At 53.4% G+C, this 21,059-nt stretch overlaps 1 protein-coding gene across 1 annotated transcript; it reads right to left on the reverse strand.

Annotated features, from left to right (window-relative positions):
• Positions 1-1,252: 1,252 nt before the first annotated feature.
• On the reverse strand, positions 1,253-1,679 carry LOC103127022 (E3 ubiquitin-protein ligase RBX1-like). Its single transcript, XM_060186372.1, has one exon. It carries the CDS (start codon positions 1,651-1,653, stop codon positions 1,381-1,383), a length of 273 nt encoding a protein of 90 aa, XP_060042355.1. The 5' UTR covers positions 1,654-1,679; the 3' UTR covers positions 1,253-1,380.
• Between the last annotated feature and the right edge of the window lie 19,380 nt (positions 1,680-21,059).

Below are 21,059 nucleotides of genomic sequence, written 5' to 3' on the forward strand. Positions count from 1 at the left end.
GTTGGTGATGTGGGGGTAGGGATTCCCCCTTTTGTTTCTGTAATTGAGATCTGAGGGCCTGGTTTTGTCTTTCGACAATTGCCTGTCCTCTGGGGTTGTACAGGAGGCCCGTAGTGTGGGAAATTCCCCATGTGTGGAGAAACTGTGACAAGGATTTGCTGACAAAGCATGGGCCATGCATGATCACTTTTAAGCTGGTATGGAAATCCGAGGATGGCAAAGCACTGAAGCATGTGACTGATAGCAAGTTTAGATTTTTCTCCAGAGTGGGCAGACACCCAGCACACGCGGGAGCAGGTATCAATTGTCAAAAAGTTATATTTGAGTTTTCCAAAAGGAGGATAGTGGGTAACGTCAGTTTGCCACAAATGATTAGGACGGAGCCCCCGGGGGTTACTTCCCATGGTCTGAAGAGGGGGCACCTGTAGAAAGGGCTGACAGGACTTGCAGGTGCGCACTATTTTTTTGAGGTCTCTTGTGGGGATAGTCGGGAATCTATGGCAGAGGCCTCTCCAGTTGAGACGTGTTAAGGAATGAAACCGTGTGGCCTCAGAGACGGTGTGAAATTGTAATGTAGAGGCCAATTGGTCAGCAATGTAGTTTCCTCACAATAGGAGTCCTGGAAGGCCTTGGTGTCCCTGAAGATGTTGGATGAACAGAGGGTTTCTTCTTTGCTTAAGCAAGATTTGGGTCTGGATCATCAAGGGAGTAATGGGATTGGAGTCAAGCCTGATATGGGTCTCAACCAGATTGGGTAGTAGGTTGACAACATAAAGACTATCAGAAAATAGGTTAAATGGCTCAGGCATGGCATTGAGTGCCATGACGACTGCGTACAGCTCTTTGAACTGAGCCGACCCCTGGACAGCGTGACCATCTGTCTTTATGGGTGTGGGCGGATTGTCTCGTCTAGGGGGAGGAAAAATAACTATGGAGGATCCCGAGCGCCCTCCACCAGTAAAGATGGTGAGATAATCAGGATCCAGCTGGGAGAGAGGAAGAGACGGGGAGGCCTCCACTCAAGTCTAGAAAAGGAGCTCATCCATTTATAAGGCCCATAGTGACAGTATATTTCCAAGAAAGCCTTCTAGAGCCAGGGCAATCCGGCCATTGTTCGTCTGTAACCAGAGGAAATCAGTTTTTTTTTCCCTTAGACTCCAACTGGACTTTATTTGACACAGAATACAATATGGGCTGCAGAAGGAGCAAACTGAAAACACAAAGTGGAAAGGACACTGTTCTTGCCAATTTATGATTAAGTAACAGGAGGGTAAGCTGTTAAATGAATAACAAAATAGTTAACCTTGATGGCAGAGTGCTGTTATTCTAGTGCCCGTACTTTTGGAATTCCTACTCTCTGTTGTCCAGTGGACACACTTGTCATGTTTTGAGCCAGCGAGAAATGCAGTGGAAGTGAAAAGCATGGTTACAGACTCCCCAAGCAACAGTACACTCTTCAGAAGTAGCAGACGCCTGGTTAGCTTGACATTCTATACAAAGATCCACAATGTGATTCCTGCAAATGGCACAGTTATCAACCACAATATCCCAGGCCCACAGGGCTACTGCATTCCACTTTTTCACTTCAAAGCGTTTCTTTCCCTGGCCGCTGTTGCTGCCGCTCGGGGCATCCACATCCATCGCTGCCACCATTTTGGAAACACAAGGTCCGTCGTCCTGCAACTCGGAAATCAGTATTTTTGAAGGGGGTGATAAGAGATGAAGGTTCGACCCCAAAGAGTCAGACAGAAAGGTCCCTACCCTTAACAATACAATCAGCTAGTTGGTCGGTCAAGGAATAGACTCGGGGGACCCTTCCCACAGAAAGACGAACCCAATGAACAGGTTCATTGTTTTGACTGAGCAGGGTGGTGGACAATGTTTTTCCAGGGAGAATGTAAAGGATGAGGGGCAGGCTGGGGTCGTAGCGTTTAAGAACCGCTGAATCAATGGTGACCTGGACCCTGGCAAGCAGCTCTAGGTGATCAGGCCCCAGGGGCATATTGGAGGAGAGATCACCATCTCTTAGGAAGTCAAAGAGGGGGAGAAGCTCTTCGGTAGTGATGGGGATCCAAGATCTCAACCAATTAATTTCCCCCAACAGCTTTTGCAGCTGAGGGAGGGTATAAGAGCCCTGGATCTGGAGCTGAGGTTTGACCGGGGAGACCGAATCTAAGCATAGTATAGATCCAAGAATCTTAAAAGGGGGTATCTTTTGGATCTTTTCAGGGGCTATCTGGAAATGGTTTTGTTTAAGGATAGAGAGACACTGAGCAGTGAGCTTATGGAGGGTGGCAGGGTTAGGGGCTCCCAGGATGATGCCGTCCATATAAATGTAGAACAGGACATCAGAGTCTTTTTGGAGGGCAGAAAAAATGGAGCACATATAATATTGGCAGATCGATGGGCTGTTAGCCATGCCCTGGGGCAGGACAGTCCACTCAAAACGGGAGTCAGGTCCCCCAAAGTTGGTGGAGGGGATAGAGAAGGCAAATTTACTGCAGTCACCGGGGTGTAGGGGGATGGAGAAAAAACCATCTTTAATATCAATTATGGTCAAATGATATGAACTGGGAATTGCTGGCATCCAGGGTAGCCCTCTTTGAGGGGTCCCAAGGAGGACCATTCTTTCATTAATCTTTCTTAAATCATGTAAAAGCCTCCATGAGCCATTTGCTTTTTTAATCACAAAGACGGGGGAATTCCAAGGGCTGGTGGAAGTCCTCACATGCCCCAGTTCTAGCTGTTGTTGGACCAGTTGATGTAATTGTTGTAATTTTGGGGTTGGAAGAGGCCACTGCTCAACCTATATGGGGTCTCCTGGTTTCCACTGAATTTTTGGTACCGGGGGGCGAGCAGTGGCCCTTAGGATTGGGGGTGAAACAGCTCAAAATGGGGCTCTCCCCTGTAGTTAGGGAAAATCTTCTTTCCCTGTTCAAAGGACTGTTGATACTCCTCATCATCTAAGGGGTCATAATAGAATCTCTTGTGGTCTGTTGTAATGAATGCCTCGGCTTCTCCAAGGATGTCCTGGCCCAGGAGATTAGACGTAAGGCCAGAGACCACCAAGGGGCGCACCTCTCCATGATTACCTTCGTGATCAGCCCAGGGAAGCCAGGTGAAGGTTTCCCATGACATGGACTGCCCTCCCACTCCCAATAGAGGGGGTCCCAGGGACAACTGCCAGGAAGGGGGAACCTCCTCCTTTTGGATAACTGCCCGGTCGGCTCCAGTGTCAATGAGGAACCTGAAGGTCTTTTCTCCTACGGTAAGGGTCATTTTAGGTCTAAGTCCGGGAACCAGGGGGACAGTCCAGTGGGCCCTGACATGACCCCTCCCCTTGTTTAACGGGGCTGGGGATGGCCCCTGAGGGAGTTTAAAGGTTGGCCGTTGAGACTGAATTTAGATTTGCAATCTCGGGCCCAATGAAAGCCCTTTCTGCACTTGGGGCAGGGTGTGCGAGCCCCCCCCCCTCCCCCCCCCCCCCCCCCCCCCCGGTGGATTGGTTAGGAGGGTTTCTTGCCTGGTTAGGGCACACTCGCTTAAAGTGGCCCTCTCTGCCGCAACCAAAGCAAGTGCGTCCTTTACTAGTTGAAGTTTTCTGGAGGATATTAACTAGGACAGCTATGTCTTCTTTATGGGTTTTTTTAAGGGCGGCCGCCAAGGCCCTAGTCTGGTGGGAGGAAGAGCCAACATCTCTGGCGGCAAAAATCCAACGATCAAGACTCTGCTGGCGCAGCCCGGCACAGGCAAGCTTATGGTCAGCGTTCATGCCGTCCCAAACCAATGATCTGACAAAGCGGTCCCTAAGTTCACCTGCCGGTAATTCTCTTTGCAAGCTCTTCTGGACCCTATCAATAAAGGAGGAGAGGTCCTCACTGGCCTTTTGATTAATGCCTGCTATGGGGGATTCAGTGGGTCCCTTATCAAGCTTTCACCAGGCCATGAGGCCAATGGCTCTAATTTGATCTTGATGGGGGGGGGGGGAATAGCCGCCTATTGGGCACCCATGGCAAATTGGTCAGAGGTGCCAGAGAGCATGCCAACAGTGATAGGGATGGGAAGTTGGGTATTTTGGTTTCTTTCTCCCTGGGCTCGGAACTCTTCATTAAAATAGGACAGAAATTTAAGAAATGTGGACCCAGGCAGGACGGCTTTAGCCAATTCTTTCCAATCCCAGGTGATGCAGGCTTGGTGGGGTAGGCCCTCAAGAATAGTATCTGGCCAAGGTGAGCTGTGCTGGGAAATTGTGCAGATGCAGTCACATCTGCCAAGTTGTGCCCTCAGGGAGTGCTTAGCTGGAGTGCTTTGGATACTCCTCTCCCTTCCCATTCTCACAAGAGTTATTATCCTACCCTGGAGTGCTCTGGTCGCTCCTCCCCTTCCCATTCTCACAGAGTTATTACCCTACCCTGGAGTGCTCTGGTCACTCCTCCCCTTCCCATTCTCACAGAGTTATTATCCTACCCTGGAGTGCTCCGGTTACTCCTCCCCTTCCCATTCTCACAGAGTTAATACCCTACCCTGGAGTGGTCTGGTCACTCCTCCCCTTCCCATTCTCACAGAGTTATTATCCTACCCTGGAGTGCTCTGGTCACTCCTCCCCTTCCCATTATCACAGAGTTATTATCCTACCCTGGAGTGCTCTGGTCACTCCTCCCCTTCCCATTCTCACAGAGATATTATCCTACCCTGGAGTGCTCTGGTCACTCCTCCCCTTCCCATTCTCACAGAGTTATCATCCTACCCTGGAGTGCTCTGGTTACTCCTCCCCTTCCCATTCTCACAGAGTTATTACCCTACCCTGGAGTGCTCTGGTTACTCCTCCCCTTCCCATTCTCACAGAGTTATCATCCTACCCTGGAGTGCTCTGGTCACTCCTCCCCTTCCCATTCTCACAGAGTTATTACCCTACCCTGGAGTGCTCTGGTCACTCCTCCCCTTCCCATTCTCACAGAGTTATTACCCTACCCTGGAGTGCTATGGTCACTCCTCCCCTTCCCATTCTCACAGAGTTATTATCCTACCCTGGAGTGCTCTGGTCACTCCTCCCCTTCCCATTCTCACAGAGTTATTACCCTACCCTGGAGTGCTCTGGTCACTCCTCCCCTTCCCATTCTCACAGAGTTATTACCCTGCCCTGGAGTGCTCTGGTCACTCCTCCCCTTCCCATTCTCACAGAGTTATTACCCTACCCTGGAGTGCTCTGGTCACTCCTCCCCTTCCCATTCTCACAGAGTTATTATCCTACCGTGGACTGCTCTGGTCACTCCTCCCCTTCCCATTCTCACAGAGTTATTATCCTACCCTGGAGTGCTCTGGTTACTCCTCCCCTTCCCATTCTCACAAGAGTTATTATCCTACCCTGGAGTGCTCTGGTTACTCCTCCCCTTCCCATTCTCACAAGAGTTATTATCCTACCCTGGAGTGCTCTGGTCACTCCTCCCCTTCCCATTCTCACAGAGTTATTATCCTACCCTGGAGTGCTCTGGTCACTCCTCCCCTTCCCATTCTCACAGAGTTATTATCCTACCCTGGAGTGCTCTGGTCACTCCTCCCCTTCCCATTCTCACAAGAGTTATTATCCTACCCTGGAGTGCTCTGGTTACTCCTCCCCTTCCCATTCTCACAAGAGTTATTATCCTACCGTGGAGTGCTCTGGTCACTCCTCCCCTTCCCATTCTCACAGAGTTATTATCCTACCGTGGAGTGCTCTGGTCACTCCTCCCCTTCCCATTCTCACAGAGTTATTATCCTACCCTGGAGTGCTCTGGTCACTCCGCCCCTTCCCATTCTCACAGAGTTATTATCCTACCCTGGAGTGCTATGGTTACTCCTCCCCTTCCCATTCTCACAGAGTTATTACCCTACCCTGGAGTGCTCTGGTCACTCCTCCCCTTCCCATTCTCACAGAGTTATTATCCTACCCTGGAGTGCTCTGGTTACTCCTCCCCTTCCCATTCTCACAAGAGTTATTATCCTACCCTGGAGTGCTCTGGTTACTCCTCCCCTTCCCATTCTCACAAGAGTTATTATCCTACCCTGGAGTGCTCTGGTCACTCCTCCCCTTCCCATTCTCACAGAGTTATTATCCTACCCTGGAGTGCTCTGGTCACTCCTCCCCTTCCCATTCTCACAGAGTTATTATCCTACCCTGGAGTGCTCTGGTTACTCCTCCCCTTCCCATTCTCACAAGAGTTATTATCCTACCCTGGAGTGCTCTGGTTACTCCTCCCCTTCCCATTCTCACAAGAGTTATTATCCTACCGTAGAGTGCTCTGGTCACTCCTCCCCTTCCCATTCTCACAGAGTTATTATCCTACCCTGGAGTGCTATGGTTACTCCTCCCCTTCCCATTCTCACAGAGTTATTACCCTGCCCTGGAGTGGTCTGGTCACTCCTCCCCTTCCCATTCTCACAGAGTTATTATCCTACCGTGGACTGCTCTGGTCACTCCTCCCCTTCCCATTCTCACAGAGTTATTATCCTACCCTGGAGTGCTATGGTCACTCCTCCCCTTCCCATTCTCACAGTTATTACCCTACCCTGGAGTGCTCTGGTCACTCCTCCCCTTCCCATTCTCACAGAGTTATTACCCTACCCTGGAGTGCTCTGGTCACTCCTCCCCTTCCCATTCTCACAGAGTTATTACCCTACCCTGGAGTGCTCTGGTCACTCCTCCCCTTCCCATTCTCACAGAGTTATTATCCTACCCTGGAGTGCTCTGGTCACTCCTCCCCTTCCCATTCTCACAGAGTTATTATCCTACCCTGGAGTGCTCTGGTCACTCCTCCCCTTCCCATTCTCACAGAGTTATTATCCTACCCTGGAGTGCTCTGGTCACTCCTCCCCTTCCCATTCTCACAGAGTTATTACCCTACCCTGGAGTGCTCTGGTCACTCCTCCCCTTCCCATTCTCACAGAGTTATTATCCTACCCTGGAGTGCTCTGGTCACTCCTCCCCTTCCCATTCTCACAGAGTTATTATCCTACCCTGGAGGGCTCTGGTCACTCCTCCCCTTCCCATTCTCACGAGAGTTATCATCCTACCCCGGAGTGCTCTGGTCACTCCTCCCCTTCCCATTCTCACAGAGTTATTATCCTACCCTGGAGTGCTCTGGTCACTCCTCCCCTTCCCATTCTCACAGAGTTATGCCGGGATAGCCTGAGGGTACTTCTTCCCGAGCTAGTGCTCTCTGGGTTGGAGAGAACTCAACTGGAGCTGATCTAGGCTGCTGTGTGGGAGAGGGGTCAGGAACTCGTGCTGCACCAACTTCCTCAGGAGATACACTTCTGGAATTCTCGGAGCTGGAAAGCAATTTCCAAGTGTCTTTAATCAGAAGACCAGCTGTTTTTATACTCTCCAAGTAGGGTGGAAACAGGATGTGATATAGAGAGGGTGGAGAGAAAAGTGACTGGTGAAAATCAGAGTGTGACAAGGAGGGGGCAGAACAGGCGAGAATCCTATCACTGAACCACCAATGCCCTGGAGTGCTTTATGTAAAAGTGATTTATGTAAATAGACCAAAGCTTTGGATCAGTAAATCCCTATATAGGCATATGGTTAAGCAGAAGCCAGGGGGAGGTGGCATACTACCCAACAGAGTTATTATCCTACCCTGGAGTGCTCTGGTTACTCCTCCCCTTCCCATTCTCACAGAGTTATTATCCTACCCTGGAGTGCTCTGGTCACTCCTCCCCTACCCATTCTCACAGAGTTATTACCCTACCCTGGAGTGCTCTGGTTACTCCTCCCCCCTTCCCATTCTCACAGAGTTATTATCCTACCCTGGAGTGCTCTGGTCACTCCTCCCCTACCCATTCTCACAGAGTTATTACCCTACCCTGGAGTGCTCTGGTTACTCCTCCCCCCCTTCCCATTCTCACAGAGTTATTACCCTACCCTGGAGTGCTCTGGTCACTCCTCCCCTTCCCATTCTCACAGAGTTATTATCCTGCCCTGGAGTGCTCTGGTTACTCCTCCCCTTTCCATTCTCACAGAGTTATTATCCTACCCTGAAGTGCTCTGGTCACTCCTCCCCTTCCCATTCTCACAGAGTTATTACCCTACCCTGGAGTGCTCTGGTCACTCCTCCCCTTCCCATTCTCACAGAGTTATTATCCTGCCCTGGAGTGCTCTGGTTACTCCTCTCCTTCCCATTATCACAGAGTTATTACCCTACCCTGGAGTGCTCTGGTCACTCCTCCCCCTTCCCATTCTCACAGAGTTATTATCCTACCCTGGAGTGCTCTGGTCACTCCTCCCCTTCCCATTCTCACAGAGTTATTACCCTACCCTGGAGTGCTCTGGTCACTCCTCCCCTTCCCATTCTCACAGAGTTATTATCCTACCCTGGAGTGCTCTGGTCACTCCTCCCCTACCCATTCTCACAGAGTTATTACCCTACCCTGGAGTGCTCTGGTTACTCCTCCCCCCTTCCCATTCTCACAGAGTTATTATCCTACCCTGGAGTGCTCTGGTCACTCCTCCCCTACCCATTCTCACAGAGTTATTACCCTACCCTGGAGTGCTCTGGTCACTCCTCCCCTTCCCATTCTCACAGAGTTATTATCCTGCCCTGGAGTGCTCTGGTTACTCCTCTCCTTCCCATTATCACAGAGTTATTACCCTACCCTGGAGTGCTCTGGTCACTCCTCCCCTTCCCATTCTCACAGAGTTATTACCCTACCCTGGAGTGCTCTGGTCACTCCTCCCCTTCCCATTCTCACAGAGTTATTACCCTACCCTGGACTGCTCTGGTCACTCCTCCCCTTCCCATTCTCACAGAGTTATCATCCTACCCTGGAGTGCTCTGGTCACTCCTCCCCTTCCCATTCTCACAGAGTTATTACCCTACCCTGGAGTGCTCTGGTCACTCCTCCCCTTCCCATTCTCACAGAGTTATTATCCTACCCTAGAGTGCTCAAGTCACTCCTCCCCTTCCCATTCTCACAGAGTTATTATCCTACCCTGGAATGCTCTGGTCTCTCCTCCCCTTCCCATTCTCAGAGAGTTATTATCCTACCCTGGAGTGCTCTGGTCACTCCTCCCCCTTCCCATTCTCACAGAGTTATTATCCTACCCTGGAGTGCTCTGGTCACTCCTCCCCTTCCCATTCTCACAGAGTTATTATCCTACCCTGGGGTGCTCTGGTCACTCCTCCCCTTCCCATTCTCAAAGAGTTATTATCCTACCCTGGAGTGCTCTGGTCACTCCTCCCCTTCCCATTCTCACAGAGTTATTACCCTACCCTGGAGTGCTCTGGTCACTCCTCCCCTTCCCATTCTCACAGAGTTATTATCCTACCCTGGAGTGCTCTGGTCACTCCTCCCCTTCCCATTCTCACAGAGTTATTATCCTACCCTGGAATGCTCTGGTCTCTCCTCCCCTTCCCATTCTCAGAGAGTTATTATCCTACCCTGGAATGCTCTGGTCACTCCGCCCCTTCCCATTCTCACAGAGTTATTATCCTACCCTGGAGTGCTCTGGTCACTCCTCCCCTTCCCATTCTCACAGAGTTATGCCGGGATAGCCTGAGGGTACTTCTTCCCGAGCTAGTGCTCTCTGGGTTGGAGAGAACTCAACTGGAGCTGATCTAGGCTGCTGTGTGGGAGAGGGGTCAGGAACTCGTGCTGCACCAACTTCCTCAGGAGATACACTTCTGGAATTCTCGGAGCTGGAAAGCAATTTCCAAGTGTCTTTAATCAGAAGACCAGCTGTTTTTATACTCTCCAAGTAGGGTGGAAACAGGATGTGATATAGAGAGGGTGGAGAGAAAAGTGACTGGTGAAAATCAGAGTGTGACAAGGAGGGGGCAGAACAGGCGAGAATCCTATCACTGAACCACCAATGCCCTGGAGTGCTTTATGTAAAAGTGATTTATGTAAATAGACCAAAGCTTTGGATCAGTAAATCCCTATATAGGCATATGGTTAAGCAGAAGCCAGGGGGAGGTGGCATACTACCCAACAGAGTTATTATCCTACCCTGGAGTGCTCTGGTTACTCCTCCCCTTCCCATTCTCACAGAGTTATTATCCTACCCTGGAGTGCTCTGGTCACTCCTCCCCTACCCATTCTCACAGAGTTATTACCCTACCCTGGAGTGCTCTGGTTACTCCTCCCCCCTTCCCATTCTCACAGAGTTATTATCCTACCCTGGAGTGCTCTGGTCACTCCTCCCCTACCCATTCTCACAGAGTTATTACCCTACCCTGGAGTGCTCTGGTCACTCCTCCCCTTCCCATTCTCACAGAGTTATTACCCTACCCTGGAGTGCTCTGGTTACTCCTCCCCTTCCCATTCTCACAGAGTTATTATCCTGCCCTGGAGTGCTCTGGTTACTCCTCCCCTTCCCATTCTCACAGAGTTATTATCCTACCCTGAAGTGCTCTGGTCACTCCTCCCCTTCCCATTCTCACAGAGTTATTATCCTACCCTGGAGTGCTCTGGTCACTCCTCCCCTTCCCATTCTCACAGAGTTATTACCCTACCCTGGAGTGCTCTGGTCACTCCTCCCCTTCCCATTCTCACAGAGTTATTATCCTACCCTGGAGTGCTCTGGTCACTCCACCCCTCCCCATTCTCATAGAGTTATTATCCTACCCTAAAGTGCTCTGGTCACTCCTCCCCTTCCCATTCTCACAGTTATTATCCTACCCTGGAGTGCTCTGGTTACTCCTCCCCCTTCCCATTTTCACAGAGTTATTATCCTACCCTGAAGTGCTCTGGTCACTCCTCCCCTTCCCATTCTCACAGTTATTATCCTACCCTGGAGTGCTCTGGTTACTCCTCCCCCTTCCCATTTTCACAGAGTTATTATCCTACCCTGGAGTGCTCTGGTCACTCCTCCCCCTTCCCATTTTCACAGAGTTATTATCCTACCCTGGAGTGCTCTGGTTACTCCTCCCCCTTCTCATTCTCTTGAGAGTTATTCCCATAAAAGCCCTTCTTCCGCACCTCACTCTCTTGCCCGCCTTTCACTTCGGTGATTAGAGGCAGGGAAGGTTGCTGTGCGAGGCGGCCATTTTTGCTACCTCCACGTGGCCCAAGCTGCTTCTCTCTCACCCAACTCTGAGGTGCCAGCGCAAATAAAGGATTGAGTTCCCTTTCTGCTCCAAATCTCCTTCTTCTGCATCCCACCACAGCAAGTGACAGCTTGGTGCATCTTCAGCCACAGCCTTTTTTAGTTCTTTTAATTCTCTGGGGTCCCAGGGATACCAGGTGGCTGGTCTGTTACCCCTGGGCTTATGATTGACAGGGTAAAGGTGGGGAGTTTCTCCTAAGCTGATGGCCCCTCCCGTATAGACACTGAAGGCAAGGGACCAGGAATGCAGAAAGGGTTAGTGAGCCACTCAGGAGTCGGGGACTTGGAGGAACAGGGCTTAATGTCGGGCCAGGGAGCACAACCAAAGGGGTCTAAAGAGGGGTACAGGGGCTCGGAGGAAGGTGGGGGCAATTTATCGGGTGCATCTATCTTTGGGTCAATCTTAATCTCTGTCTTCTTTTGTGGCCGTCTTTCTTTGGTTTTCTTGGGAGGCCTGGGTGGAAAGCAGCTTTTTAGAGCTGCGGTAGTGGGGAGTACCCTTAGAGGGGGAATCTCTCCTTGGTCAACCTGGGCCCGAGTGATCAGTTGTTCTACTCGGTTCCAGGTATCCCAGTCGAAGAGGTTGGCAACAGGAAGCCAAGGGGCAAACTTAAGTAGGCACCCCCAGGCTTGAAGGGCTTGATTATCAGAAAGAGTCAAGGCTCGACTCTTAAGTAAAATACACAAGGATTCAAGGTAGGGATCTGGCTGCCCCTTGGATGAGGTTGAACCCATGATAGGACTAGAAATAAAAGGGGTGAAAAAGAACTGGCACCTGAGAGGTGACAGACAATCAACTGTGCTCGCCTGACCAGGCCCCTTGCGGGACCTTAAGGAGTTTTAGCTTAGAAGTGGCTGTATAAACCCCGACCTGGTCTTGGCATGGCCAAGAATCTCCACTGAGCTGAGATGACTCCACGAACACGCAGGTAGAGAGCCCACTCATGCCCCGTGGCCATGAAGGCCGTGAGGCTCACATGCTCGCACACAATCACACAGAGGCAATCATTCAGTCAAGGCAGGGGCAACGACCAGACCAGCCACTGTTACTTGAATATCGTAAGTCAGACCTTCAAGACTCACTGGAGAGTAGCCCCGGCCATAGCCCGTCAGTTGTCGTGACAAATTCAATCCTTTCACGCGTTGCCAAAGTGAGAGGGGAAAGAAAGAGAAGAGGACTGCCCCATAATTTATGGGGGTACACTCACCAGCAGACCAATTGGCCCGTCAGTGTTCTTCCGTTGAGCAGCCTCAGATGGGGCACCAATCTGTTGGGTTCTTCCCGAAAGGTAGTTGTGAGGAGGGAGATCTGGACCAGCTGGACCCCCCTTTTGGGGCTGAGCAGGAGGGAGAGTGTCGATGACTTAAGAAAAGACACCACACCAAGTTGGGAGTTCTGTCAAGGCAGTGACTCACTTTATTGAGGAAAAGGCCATTCTTTATAGGTGGGGGGGGGGGGTGAGGCAGGGATGGAAAGATAGGGTGAGATGACGTCAGAGGTGGTGTGAGGTGGCATCACTGGGGTTAGGGCCTATGCTCTTTACACATCATCAGTTGGAGGGCAGAGGTGAATTCAGGCACGGCCTACAGGAAGTGCTGTGTCACTCTGAGGATGTTAGTGACCCTCAGCGAAACTCAAGCCAGGTTTAGGGAGTGTCTGATGGGCCTAGATCGAGGCCAAGCAGGTCCCAACATCATGGAGCCATGCTTCTCCAGGTTCAAGCCCCTGCACCACCGAAGCTGAGCAGGGCTCCAGGAAATAAATAAGCAAGTACAAAGTTTAAAAGTCATTAAGAAGGGAGTTGGACAGTGGCACAGCGGGTTAAGTGCTCAGGTGGTGCAAAGCGCAAGGACTGGCATAAGAATCCCAGTTTGAGCCCCTGGCTCCCCACCTGCAGGGGAGTCGCTTCACAGATGGTGAATCAGGTCTGCAGGTGTCTGTCTTTCTCTCCCCCTCTCTGTCTTCTCCTCGGCTGGGCTCCCAGGGGAGGGAGGGTGCATGGTCAGCGTTGCAGGGAAGGGACACCTTGAACTTGTCCCTCTGTCTCCTCTAAGGTGTGAGAACTCTGACCAGAGAGATGTCTCAGGCAGAGTTGTGGGGAGGACACAGCGTCTCTGGCCCCCTGTCACCCCATGACACAGTCCTCTCCAGCGGGCCTGGAATACGTCTGGACGGTGGCTCTTCGGATGGTGCAGATGTGAGTTGCTGGGAGAGATGTGGAGGCCAGGACAGCCATCCTAGCCAGGGGAGCCGATAGGCATCCAGCCTGAAGCCACAGAGTCTGGCCCTGGCAGCCGGGTCACCGGTGACTCACCCTGGGTCTCTTGGGGGGGGGGGGGAAATTCTGCACAGCGAGGAGCTGTGCAGGCCTCTTCTGGCCTGCTGTGAGGCCCAACCAGGATGCCCAGTCATCTGTGGGTGCAGGCGTGGAGCTGAGCCCAGTTAGAGCTGGTTGGGCAGGGGGCTTCAGGGACAGTTGGGTTGCTCTGGGCTCCTGGGGGGGGGGGGCAGCAGTTCTTCTAGCAGCCGAGTCTGGGAAGGAAACTGTAATGTCTGCTCTGTTCTTCTGGGCCAGCCCAGGAGCCTCTGTGGCCAGGGGGGCCGCCCGGCAGGCCTGTTCGTGTCTGCTTGGTCCCTGACTACAGAGCCCAGGACGGACCTCCTGGGGGCCATGATGGGTGTTGGTCACGTGGGTTGCTGTGGAGAAGGGGCCTCATGTTAGACACTCAGGACAGGACCCTCAGCAACATTCACTCTGGAAATGCTGAGATGGCAGCCGGGCGGTGGAGCACCTGCTTAAACTCACACACTCCAGGGCATGAGGACCCAGGTCGAGTCTCCTTGCATGAGAGTTGAAGCAGGGCTGTGGGTCTCTCTCCTTCTCTATCTCCTCCGCCACTTGCTTTTAAAAATTTTTAAGTTATATTTATTTATTGGATAGAGACAGAAACTGAGAGGGAAGGGGAGACAGAGGGAGAGAGACAGAGAGACCCCTGTAGCCCTGCTCACCACTTGTGAAGCTTTCCCCCTGCAGGTGGGGGCCAGGGACTCGAACCTGGGTCCTTGTGCATGGTGATGTGTGCCAAGTGTGCCATCCCCCCTTCAATTCCTCTCTGGGCCTGGGGGGGAGCAGGGGCAGGACTAACCCTGAGGTAGGCACAGCTGTTGGAAGTGTCCTTGTAGGTGGGTGGCCTCGGTCTCTGGAAGGCCGGGGGTGTCTGTGGCAGTCTCTGAGGGAAGGGTGTCCTCCGCTGCTCCTCTAGTCTGTACACAGAATCGAGTTCAGTGCAGGGCTGGGGGGCTCTGTCCCGCCAGACACTCATGGGACCTTGTGCAGGGTCCTGGGTTCAAGCCCCCGGGCCCCAATGCAGGGCGGCTGGGCAGGTCTCTGTCTCTCTCCTCTTCCCTCTCAGCTTCTCTGTCTCTGTCCTGCGGTGCTCTCCCCAACCCCCGGGATCCTGGCTGTGACCCCCCCCACCCACTGCCCTGCAGCTGTGAAGAGCTCAGAGTTCAGGGGAGGGTCTGTACTCCTCCACTCTGGACACCCCTCTGGCCTGAGCAGAAACTGCTGTGGGTGCCCGGTCCCCTGACCTCCACCCAAGGTCCCTCTCAGGTTGGTTCCCTTCAACCCGGACCCCAGTATCCCCTCAAAACTGAACCCAGGGTCCCCTGACCCCTGGGTTCCCTCACTCCTGACCCCAAGGACCCCTCACCCCTGATTCTCAGGGTCCCCTCATCCCTAACCCTAGGGTCCCCTCACCCCTGATCACAGGGTCCCCTCATCCCAGACTCCAGAGTCCCCTCACCCCTGACCCTAGTGTTCCAACATTCCTAATATTGGGGCCCCTCATCACTGACCCCAGGGTTCCCTCAACCTTGACCCCAGGGCCCCTCATCCCTGAACCCAGGGTCCCAACATCCCTGATATCGGGACCCCTACCCCTGACCCCAGGGTCCCGTCACCCCTGACTCCAGTTTGCTTTCACCTGTGACCCAGTTCCTCTCCTCGCCCCTTTGCCTGGAAGGGCCTTGTCATCTGCAGCTCCTGGGGCCTCCTGGGTGCCGGGAGCACCTGCCCCCTGGGTCTCAGATTCTCCTTTTAATGGTCCGGGGGGCCCGGGAGGCAGGGAGCCGAGGCCCCACCCTCATCACCCCAGGCCTTGCACCCAGAGATGCCTGGGCCCCTGAGCTGCCCCTGTGGAAGGAAGGAAGGAAGGAAGGAAGGAAGGAAGGAAGGAAGGCAGGGGTGCTGAGTGGCTGCGTCTCTGGCCTTTCCACAGGTCACATGACCAGGGGGCAGGGGGCCAGATGCTCTGCTTTCACCAGGACTCAGTCCTTCTGCTCCCCAGGCCACTTGCCCTCCCTCTTCTGATTTCACTTGATAGGACAGAGAGAAACTGATGGAGAGAGAGAGAGATGGAGGGAGAGAGAGGGAGACATGGGGAGGAAGAGAGAGAAGGAGAGGGGGAGAGAGAAAGGGAGGGAGAGAGAGCTATGTCTGCAGTCCTGCCTCATCCCCCCTGCAGGGACTGGGAGCCTGCAAACTCACCACCCCTGGCAGACATCCATCAAAGTCTGTTTTCTCTGAGAGGTGGAGAGAGGTGGAAGAGAAGAGACCCCAGCACCTTGTTCCCTCCTTGGGGCCGGAGGGTGGCCGGGGCGTAGGGTGCTGTGGGCCCATCGGACCTGGAGGGACCTGCCTGACGAGTGGCAGCGCCCACCTGCCCCACACCGGCTCAGGGCCCCGGGTCACCCAGGCCACCGGTTTCCAGAAGAGCCCCGTCCATCCCTCCATGACACCCGCCCATCTGTCCACACTCACGTCTCTCTGTGGAATCCCCAGTCGCCACAGGAACATTTTGCCCTCTTCCATGGACAGTCTGCTGGGGTCCATGTCTGTCCTGGTGTGGATGACGTCGGTCTGTGATAGGAGAAAGAGTCAGTGAGTCCTCTCCATCTCGACCATGAGGAAGAGGTCAGCCTTGGGCTCCCCTGTTACCTCACCTCTCCTGTCACCTCAACCCTCCTGTCACCTCAGCTCTCCTTTCACCTCAGCTCTCCCGTCACCTCAGCTCTGCCTGACTAGCTTTCAGGAGAGAGAAACAACCAGGAACTCGTGGCGGAGGGGGAAGACAATGCAATGCCTTTATTGATCAGAGACAATGCCTTTATACCTTGTGAAACGGAAGTGGCAAGTGGGAAAAGGAAATAGCTACGAAAGGGGGTGGAGCAAATAAAATAGCGTGTAGGTAGAAATCTTCCATAGCAGCTGTTTCGAAGGTTCTAACCATTGGGATTAAACAATACCCTGCAGGCAGGGAGGGTCTCAGGCATAACAGTGATTATGTAAATTGACCAGTGCATCAAGCCATGCAGAGGACCTGGCGTAATGACCAACAAACCCTCCTGTCACCTCTGGGAGGGAGACACCTGAGTGACAAGGTGTGACCACTTGACCCAGGAGACACCATCTTGACATCCCCAGTGAACCTACCAGTTCAGTTGCAGTAGAGTTGGGGTCCAACTGAAGTAAAGTCATTTCCCGAAATGCGCTTGAGAAAGAGGGTGTGGAGGGTGGGGTTCCAGAAAGGAGGAGTGAAGGGAAGGGTTCCCAGGAAGAGGCTGTGAGGTGGGAGCTGGAGGTCCCCAGGGTCCCATGCATAATGGCCATTCTCTGCCTCCATGACCAGCGGTTGCCATTGTGTGTCTGCGTCTCCCCGCCTGAGAGTCTCTGAGTCTCCTGACGCCCCTTCCACACCCTCCTGAGCCCAGGGTGCCAGTCCTCTCATCCACCTGCTGGCGGGTCAGGCTTCAGGGCTGTTTCTCTCTGAGAGCACAGACTCTACTCTGGCCTGTTGGTCTGTTTACATAATCATTGTTATTCACATAATCGCTGTCTGAAGTGCTCTGGTTTAATCCCCACTGGTTCACACTCTCTTTGCGCTCCACCCCCTCTCCTAGTCACACCCTGTTTTCCACACTACCTCTTCCTTCCTGGAAGCTAGCAATGCAGATTCTTTTCTCAATAAACATTGCACTGCTTCCCAGCTCAGCCATGAGTCCCTGGTCATCAGTCTCCTGCCCGCACCCCCTTCTTTCGAGTGACTTTCCTCTTCCTCTTCTCTCTCCAGGCCTGATAGAGTTGGGGTTCTGGCCCCCTTCCCTTGACCCTCACCCCTCTGAGAGTCCCTGACCACTCTACTCTCCTGCCTGTCCCTGGAGACTCAGGTAGCATCCACTTTCGGCTATGCACACAGGGCGGCAATGAACACACCACATCTGTCCTTTGAATCAGTGTGTTTACATCCTGTGGACACGGGCTTAGGACAGTTGCACAGGGCCACAAGTAGCTCCTGGTTTAATAAAATATATATATGGATAGAGACAGAGAAACAGAGAGAGGCGGGGACATAGGGAGGGAGAGAGAGACACCGGCAGCCCGGCTTCAGCACCTGTGAGGCTTCCCGCCTGCACTTGGGGACCAGGGGCTTGAACCCGGGTCCCTGCCCATTGGAATGTGAGCGCTCACCCAGGTGCGCCCCCGCCTGGCCCCACCCAGACTCCACGCTGCTTTGCCACCAGCTGAGCTCAGGCCTTGGTTTTCCAGTGCCGACCTGCAACTCTGAGTGTTTTCAGTGCAGACCATCCTCACTGTGCTGAGGGAGACCCCTCTCTGTGGCTCATCTAAGCTTCTCTGAGAATCAGCGACGTGACTGAAGATTCACACGTCTGGCCTCTGGCCTTTCAGTGCCGGCTGCAGATCCTTTGGTGCAGTGCAAATAGCTTCTGCCCACTTCTGCGTTGCTTATTCTTTGGTGGTGGAATTGTATGTTTTTCCTCTGTTTTTGCCCCGAGCCCTGCTCAGCTCTGGCTTATGGTGGTGCGGGGGATGGAACCTGGGAATTTGGAGCCTGGGGCAGGAAAGCCAGTGTGCATAACCATTATGCTGTCCCCTCCCACCCCTGGCCCCTAGGATTCTTTATGGGCCTCAGACCGGCCCATCACTGACAGAAGAAGTAGGTGTCCTTTCTCAGGGCCTCCCAGCTGAGTCCCAAGGTCTCTCAGGTTTGCTGTCCTTGCATGAGGAGAGTGAAGCCTCAGTGGGACTGGAACTCGAAAGTGGCAGGGGTCCAGGCGGTGCAGTGCCTGCAGAGAGAACATGCTGCGATCCACAAGGACCCGGGTGCAAGCCCCCAGTCCCCACCTGCAGGCAGCAGGGGGACAACCTTCATGAGTGGCAAAATGGGGCTGCAGCCCCATCTCTCTTTCCTTACCCTCCTTTAACACTTATATATGCTGGTATGTGATTACATTCACCTGAAATTATGCGCCATTGAAAACCAGGATTTAGGGAGCCTGGCAGTGGCGCAGCAGGGTAAGCACATGTGGTGCAAAGCACAATAACTACGAGAGTAAAATGAAGGCAATAAGAGGGAATAAGAAATAAATATTTTAAAAAATGAATGAGGGGGTTGGGCGGTAGCACTTTAGGTTAAGCACATGTGGCACCAAGGTTCAAACCCCCAGCTCCCCACCTTCATGTGAGTCACTTCACATGCGGTGAAGCAGGTCTGCAGGTGTCTGTCTTTCTCTCCTCCTCTCTGTCTTCCCCTCCTCTCTCCACTTATCTCTGTCTATCCAACAACAATGACATCAACAATAACAATAATAACCACAACCAGGCTACAACAACAAGGGCAAGTAAAGGGGGAAAATGGCCTCCAGGAGCGGTGGATTCATGGTGCAGGCACCGAGCCCAGCAATCACCCTGGAGGGAAATAAATAAATAAATAAATAAATGAAATGTTCAGAAACAAATTTAAAAAACAACTAACAATTTCCTCTGATGAGAAATCCCCCAATATATGCTGAAGTCATAAAGTGTCCGTGTGTCCCGTCTGTGCCCAGAGCGAGTCTCCGGGGAGCGGCAGCACCTCTGCTCCTGTGCGCTGACCAGTGAACCGGACCCCGGCCCTGAGCCTCAGTGATCATCCGCCTAGGCCGTGTAATTCAGTCTGAAGAGGAAGATTTGCTCTTTTTCTGAAATCAACCACGGCTCTGGGTCTGCGAGGAAAAAACCATGAGGCCGAGACCTGGGTCATGAGTGCTGAGACCCGTGGAGGTCAGATGGCAACTTCCAGAGCAGGCAAATGGCCACCAACAGGCCTCACAGCAGCCGGACTTAGCGCCGTCCTCAGGGTAAGCAGGCCAGAGCCCTGACGTCCCGGAAAAGTCGGCAGGTGAGGGAGAGGCAGAGGAGTGTGGGGGTGTGGACGCCTCTCCTGCCACACCTGGAGTGAGAGGAGACGGGCGGGGAGAGCGCAGTGGTTATCACAGAGCCTCTCACGCTGAGGATCCAGGGTCCCGGGGTCAATCCTTGCACCACCCTCAGCCAAAGCGGAGCAGGGAGAGAGGGAGCAAGGGAGAGACAGAGAGAGACAGAGAGGAAGAGAGGGTGAGAGATGGAGAGAGACAGGGAGGGAGAGAGATGGAGAGAGGTAGAGAGATACGGAGACAGAGAAGGGAGGAGGGGCATGCTCCAGGCCTCTCGTGCTGCCTTGCGGAACTCTCCTTGAGAGGAATTTTGGATGCCAGGCTAGCTTTGCAGGGAGGGACAGAGATGACCAGGGGCTCATGGCTGAGCTGGGAACGCATTTCAATCTTTATTGACGAGCGGGGATGCAGTCCGATCTAGCCATCTCTAGTCACAATCCTGTCCTATAGATATCTCCTGAGGCGGAAGTGTCAGGAAGAGGAAGCCCGCAGGATAGGGGCTGGGGAGAAGGACAAAGTGCGAGCCAGTGGGGATTAACCCAGTGCGAACCAAACGATGATGATGTAAACAGACCGCAAGCAATGCGACAGAAGGGGTCTCAGAAGCAGAATTTAGAAGCAGACCAGCATCTCTGCCCCTTCCAGACCAGCTCTCAGGGCTTCTCCTTCTTTCCAATTTTCTTCCCTCCTTCCTTCCCTCCTTCCTTCCCCACCGGGGACAATGCTGGGGCTACATCAATAACTCCTTCCTACCTCCTTCCTTCCCTCCTTCCTTCCCTCCTTCCATCACCACCAGGAACACTGCTGGGGCTAGGGGTGCACATACATTTCTGTGACAGAGCCCGGAGAATGGGGATAGAGAAGGGAACATGGAAGAGACACTTGCAGGTGGAGACCTGGGGCTTGAACCCAGGTCCGGGTGGATGGTGCTGAGCAGTCAGCCCTTCCCGCAGCTTTAGCTCCGCCCCCGACAGCCGAGCCTCCGCCACGCCCCTTTGTGCACCCTGAGCCCCGCCCCCGACAGCCCGACCAATCCCCATCCTGGGCCCTAGCCCCACCCCTGCCGTTTCCTGACCACGCCCTCTCCAGAGTCCTCAGCCCCGCTGCTGCCAGACTCTGTGAAGCCCCTTTGAGACCTCAGCCCCGCCCCAAAGAGCACGACCACGCCCATTTCTGGCGGCAGACCCACCCCAGACAGCAAAGCCACGCCCTTTCCAGTGGCCGTAGCCCCGCCCCCGGAGCCTCTGTCAGGAACTTTCTGTGTCCTTAGCCTGACATTTCCCAATTACATTCTTTAATAGGGCCTTAGCTCCACCCCAACAGCCCAACCACGCCCTTTGTTGGGACCGTAGCTCCGCCCAAGAGAGCCCAACAACGCCCATTTCTCTCTTGCCGGCCCTTCACTTCGGTGGTTAGGGGCAGGGAAGGTTGTTGTCTGAGGTGGCCATTTTTGCTACCTCCACGTGGCCCAAGCTGCTTCTCTCTCAGCCAACTCTGAGGTGCTAGCGCAAATAAAGATTTGTGTTCCCTCTTTGCTCCAGATCTCCTCTCTCTCTTCTCGCAGCACAGCTCAACACCTGGTGCCCAACGTGTCCCGCACTCACACCCTGCTGGTTGGCCCGGCCTGAAGTCCAGAAAAGCCACCCAGACACTGGTAAGTGGCAACCACCTGACTCTGCGGCCACGCATTTCCCCCCA

This window comes from Erinaceus europaeus, chromosome 2, assembly GCF_950295315.1.
Source record: "Erinaceus europaeus chromosome 2, mEriEur2.1, whole genome shotgun sequence".
Classification (NCBI taxonomy): domain Eukaryota; kingdom Metazoa; phylum Chordata; class Mammalia; order Eulipotyphla; family Erinaceidae; genus Erinaceus; species Erinaceus europaeus.